We start from the raw sequence: 5,872 nt of genomic DNA on the forward strand, positions 1-5,872 counted from the left end.
ATCTTTGACGAAGAAGGAGATGCAGAGATTGACTCCTTGATTCGTGACTTGGATGCCCTTAAAACTGAGGGGTTTGAGGTAATGGAAACTATTTGTTCTACTTCTGAGTCACAAGTAAAAAAGGTAGAGTTAAAACCTTTACCTTCTCATCTTTAATATGCATTTCTTGATGATAATGAGGAATTCCCTGTAAATGTTAGTGCTAAACTAGATGATAGCCAAGTTTCTAAGCTTTTGACTGTGCTTTGCATGCATAAAAAGGCAATCGGGTATAACATTAACAATCTTACAGGGATAAGTCCTAATTTTTGTATTCATAAAATCAATTTGGAAGAGAATCATCGCCCTTGCATCCAACCACAACATCGATTGAATCCTAATATGCAAGAGGTGGTGAGGAAAGAGGTAATGAAACTCCTTAAAGCGGGCCTCATCTACCCCATCTCAGATTCTAAGTAGGTTAGCCCGGTACAAGTCGTTCCTAAGAATGCGGGGACAACTGTTGTTAAAAATGATAAGAATGAACTAATTCCTACTCGTGTTGTCACAGGTTGGCGTATGTGTATCGATTATCGCAGGTTGAATATGGCCACCTTGGAAGATCACTTCCCCTTACCTTTTATATATCAAATGCTTGAAAGATTAGAAAAACATAGCTATTTCTATTATTTGGATGGATATTTAGGTTTATTTCAGATTGCCATTTATCCGGAAGATCAAGAGAAGACAATGTTTACATGCCTCTATGGTACATTTGCTTATCGCAAAATGCCATTTGGGTTGTGTAACGCCCCTGCGACGTTTCAAAGGTGTATGATGGCCATTTTCTCTAATTTCATTGAGAACATCATGGAGGTATTTATGGATGATTTTAGTGTTTATGGATCTGACTTTGATATATGCTTGTATAATCTTTCTAAGGTGCTTAAACGTTGTACTGACGTCAATTTTGTCTTGAATTGGGAAAAGTGCCACTTCATGGTCAATGAAGGAGTGGTAATTGGTCATCTTATTTCTGATCATGACATCCAAGTTGACAAAGCAAAAATTGAGGTGATTGAGAAACTTCCCCCTCCTGTGAATGTCAAGAAAGTGAGAAGTTTTCTTGCTCATGCAGGGTTTTATAGCCGATTTATAAAAGATTTTTCAAAAATAGCAAAACTCCTCACTCAATTATTGCTTAAAAATGCCACTTTCAATTTTACTGATGCTTGTATGGAGTCTTTTAACAGGATTAAGGAGGCATTGATAACTGCTCAAATCATACAACCTCCAAATTGGGATTTTCCATTTGAGATCATGTATGATGCGAGTGACTATGCTGTGGGAGCCGTGCTTGGACAACGAAAGCACAAGGTTTTTTATGCCATTTACTATGCTAGTAAAACCTTGGATGAGGCCCAGATGAATTATGCCACCACTGAGAAAGAGCTTCTAGCTATTGTTATGCTCTTGACAAGTTACAAACTTACCTCGTTGGTTCGAAAGTAATTGTCCACATTGACCACGCCGCTCTGAGGTATCTCCTAGCAAAGAAAGAGGCTAAACCGAGGCTCGTTTGATGGATTTTTCTCCTTTAAGAGTTTGATTTAGAGACTTGAGATAAAAGGGTGCCGAGAACGTTGTTGCGGATCACCTCTCTCGGTTGAGATTTTAGTCTACTTCAGATAGCTGTATAAATGACTCTTTCCCCAATGATCATTTATTCTCCGTTTCTTCTATATCTCCATGGTATGCTGACTATGCTAATTTTTGTGTAGGTGGTTCACATCCTCCCGATTTGACTTACCAACAACGCAAGAAGTTGTAGCATGATGCCAAGCGGTACTTTTGGGATGACCCTCATTTATATCGTAAGTGTGCTGTTGGAATGTTTTGGAGATGTGTAGCAGATTGGGATTCTCATAGTATCCTTCATCATTGACATAATCTACCTTCTAGTGGACATGTTGGCTCTACTGCAACTGCCTACCGAGTGCTTCAATGTGGTTTCTATTGGCCCTCATTATTCAAGGATGCTCGTGCCTTTTGCAATGCATGTGATGAGTGTCAAAGAATAGGAAATACATCGAAGAGTCAAGAGATGCCACAAAATGGGATTCTTGAGGTCGATCCTTTTGATGTTTGGGGAATTGATTTTATGGGACCATTTCCCTTTTCTTGTGGGAATCGGTACGTTTTGGTTGCCGTCAACTATGTCACCAAGTGGGTCAAAGCTATTGCGTCGCCTACTAATGATTCAAAGGTCGTTATGAATCTGTTCAAAAAGGTCATCTTTCCGCGCTTCGGAGTCCGAAGAGTTGTTATTAGTGACGGTGGTTCTTATTTCCATCAACGAACTTTTAAGTCTCTTCTTAAGAAACATGGAGTTACTCACAAGGTTGGCTTGGCCTATCATCCTCAAATGAGTGGCCAAATTGAGGTATCTAACCGACAAATCAAGAGAATCCTTGAAAAGGTAGTCAACAAATCCCTTAAAGATTGGTCATTGAACTTGGATGATACATTGTGGGCATTGCGAACGGCTTACAAGACTCTGTTAGGGACAACTCTGTATCGATTGGTTTATGGAAAAGCTTGTCATTTACCGGTCTAAATGGAATACCTTTCACAATGGGTCGTTAAGGAGATTAATTTAGATTTAGAGAAGGCCGGTAAAGCGAGACTTCTTCAATTAAACGAGCTAGATGAGATTCGTCTCGATGCTTACGAGAATCATAGGCTCTACAAGGAGCAAACGAAGAAGTTTCACGATAAGATGATCCAAAAAAGAGAGTTCAATAATGGTGACAAGGTATTGCTTTATAACTCAAGACTTCGACTCTTTCCTGGAAAGCGTAAGTCTAGATGGTCATGGCCTTTCACAGTCACCGATGTCAAAGCATACGGAGCCATAGAAGTTGCTAGTGAAAACGACACGAAATTCAAGGTAAATGGACAATGTTTCAACCTATATACCGAGGGTGCTTTCATCGGAAAATTGGAGACGATTTATCTCTCCGATACACCAATTGATGCTTGATACTAAGGTAAGAAGTCGAGCTTACCACTATAAATGAGCGCTTATCGGGAGGCAACCCGATTTCCTAATTCTTCTTTTATTTTGATTTGTTTTCTTTTTAGTTTCTCTTTCTTTTTATTTTTAATTTTTCTTTCTTTAATTTTTTTTTCATTTATTTATTTATTTATGCTATTCTTGTAGTTTTAATTTTTTTAGTGTTAGTTTCGTTTCTTTTTTTATTTTTGCTTTTGTTTTATTTCACTAACTCCATTAACATTGTTTGTTTTTTTTTATTTCTAGTGAAGGTATATATTTTATTTTATTTCATTCAAAAAAAAGGAGGAAGCAGCCAGCAGCAGGCACAAGCCCGCACAGCCAGCGGTAGGCCAGCGCCCGCTGGGCCGAGCAACCACAAGCAGCCCACCACACGGGCCGTTGGAATTCCAGCGCCCGCTGGTTCTGGCGCCCAAGAATCTTGCACGCATCCCCAAACAAAAAAAATGAAAAAAACGAAAAAAAAACAAAAAAAATGAAAACATTCCCAGGCAGCCTACACGAATCCCAAGAAAACCCCCCTCTCTCTCCACCATTCCGCCCCTCCGGCGCACCACCGGCGCCCCTCCAGCACATCTGCTCCAGCCCTCCGGCACACCTCCCAGCCATCGTACAAGCCCCTCCACGGAAAAAATAAATGAGAGAGAAAACCCTAATTATTTCAAAGTTGGGGCTTTTCGACTTTCTTTTTCAATTTGGTGAATTGGTTGGAATTGCAATAAAATTGATGCTTAATTTGAGGTGATCAACAACAAATGTGTCTAAATTGCACAAGAATAAGTACTATTTTCAATTTTTCATCCAACTTCTCTTCTTGAATTGTTCACATTATTATAAAAATTGGAAATTTTATTTGCCTCTCGTAAACTAATATTGGATTGTTGTTGAGTTTGTGGTGATTAATTGTGATTGAACATTGATATTTGGTTGGTGGTTGATTGAAATTGATTCTACTTTGGGTTTTGGAATTGTGATTACTAGTGTTGGTTGGAGTATTTTGTGCGTGTTGCTATTTAATTGTGACATTACATCATGAGAACCACAAAAACAACTAGTTCTCACCCAAAGTCCACCCCTTCTCCACTTGCACCACTACGATCCACCCCCACAAAGAGAAACCCACCTCGAAAAGAAAGAGCTTCACCTTAAAAGAAGCATCCCAAACCACCACAAAAATCTACCAAACTACCACATAAAATCCCCTCCAAACACTTCTCATACCAACCCACCTTCCACCTCTCACCCTTCCTCAAGTTTGAGTAAAGAAGGCCTTGGTTTTTCACTTCAAGACCAAAAAATCAAACGAACACTTCGTTATTCACAAGACGATGGTAAGAAGCTTGGGGTTGACGATTGTTTGCAAGAAATAGGTCGAAGGTGTGGTTGGTCAAAAGTTCTTAATTTAAAGGAAGAGGTTTATCCGGATTTGGTTATTGAGTCTCTTACTTCTTTAGTAGGTCTAATAATGGTGACATATCTTTTTCTCTTGATGGAGTGACATATTCAATGGCACCAAAGGAGGTTAATGAAATTTTTGAGTAGCCTTGTGATGGAACTATTGGCCCATCAGAGTTTGGTTCATTTAAGGGTGACAAGAATGGATTACACTTTCACCAAAAAATGTTTTGGAGAGAACTCACGGGTCGAGATGATTGAAAAGTTGGTCTTACTAAGTCTTTTTCAATTGTGGACCCTGTGCCTCATATTCTACATTGCTTGCTTCTACAAGTGTTCTTTCCAAAGACAGAGATGGGACAAATTGCTACAAGTGATTTCAAGATGCTTTGTTTGTTCTTACATGGTGATCGAGATAGGGTGGGTCAATTGGATTTCGGAAAATTCCTCATTGCTGCATTTCTTGTGGAGAGAAACAAGCCAAAATGGCCTATAACTATGGGGAGCTTTGTAACCGTCTTTTCTAAGCATTTGAGGATCGATTTGTCTTACTCTAAGAAATTGAACACATATGCACTCCTTGATGATGTGAGCATGGAACGATATGGATGGTTGTTGTTATCAAAGATTGGTTTGTTTGTATGGCAGGTTAAGGGAGAGGAGAAGGACTCACATCCGACTCCTTATGCTGTTTTGCCCACTCTTGCGACTCAAATGGGAACTTCAGATGCCCTTTTGTTTCCGCCTACCCCCAACATCAAAACAATCATCCAATCAAGTGTGCATTCTACAAAGCAAGGTTCTTCTTCGTCCCCTACGCCTCTGGTTGATGACAATTCAAAGATCTCTCATACTCCTTCTCATGGGACTATTCCATCCCACCCTTTTCATGATAGTGTCAGTTTCGAGGGGTCTATCAGCAATCCAGTCACTATAGAGATGTTTAAGCAGTTCATGGCTAACATTGGTACGTTTGCTCAGGAGGTTATTGATCATTTTGCCAATTTGGAACAACGATTTAAGGCCTTGAATTCGGAGGTTGTTTCTCTACGTCAGCAGATAGTAGCTTCTTGCACCACCGCTACATCTAATGACACTACAATCGACACCTCTTCTGTCGACGAGGTTCCTGCTGAGTGAGCTTGTGTTTCTTAACTCTCTCCCTTGTCTTTTATTTTTCCACAATGAGGACACTGTGTTTCATTCTAACTTGGGGGAGGGATATGTATCTTTTAATGCTTTCATAGTGTAGTTTAATTTCTTCCTGTAGGTGTTTCATGGTTTGTACCGTCTATTAGGGATGGGAGTTTACATGTAATGAAAAAAAAGTATTTCTTTCTTAGTTTAGTTGTGTTTTTGAATAATACATTCTTGTGTATATCTTCCTTATTTTGGACTTCGAACCATGTGTGGATTACATTA

The 5,872-nt window shown here is 39.5% G+C and overlaps 1 protein-coding gene across 1 annotated transcript; it reads left to right on the top strand.

Annotated features, from left to right (window-relative positions):
- The first annotated feature begins 2,596 nt into the window (after window positions 1–2,596).
- Window positions 2,597–3,022, top strand: LOC110683075. Its single transcript, XM_021859423.1, has one exon. It carries the CDS (start codon window positions 2,597–2,599, stop codon window positions 3,020–3,022), a length of 426 nt encoding a protein of 141 aa, XP_021715115.1.
- The last annotated feature ends 2,850 nt before the right edge of the window (window positions 3,023–5,872 follow it).

The sequence above is a fragment of the Chenopodium quinoa genome, unplaced genomic scaffold (genome assembly GCF_001683475.1).
Source record: "Chenopodium quinoa cultivar QQ74 unplaced genomic scaffold, ASM168347v1, whole genome shotgun sequence".
Lineage (NCBI taxonomy): Eukaryota > Viridiplantae > Streptophyta > Magnoliopsida > Caryophyllales > Amaranthaceae > Chenopodium > Chenopodium quinoa.

Excerpts from the sequence above, each read along its gene's own strand:
- LOC110683075 (XM_021859423.1), top strand. The coding sequence starts at position 2,597 with ATGGAATACCTTTCACAATGGGTCGTTAAGGAGATTAATTTAGATTTA.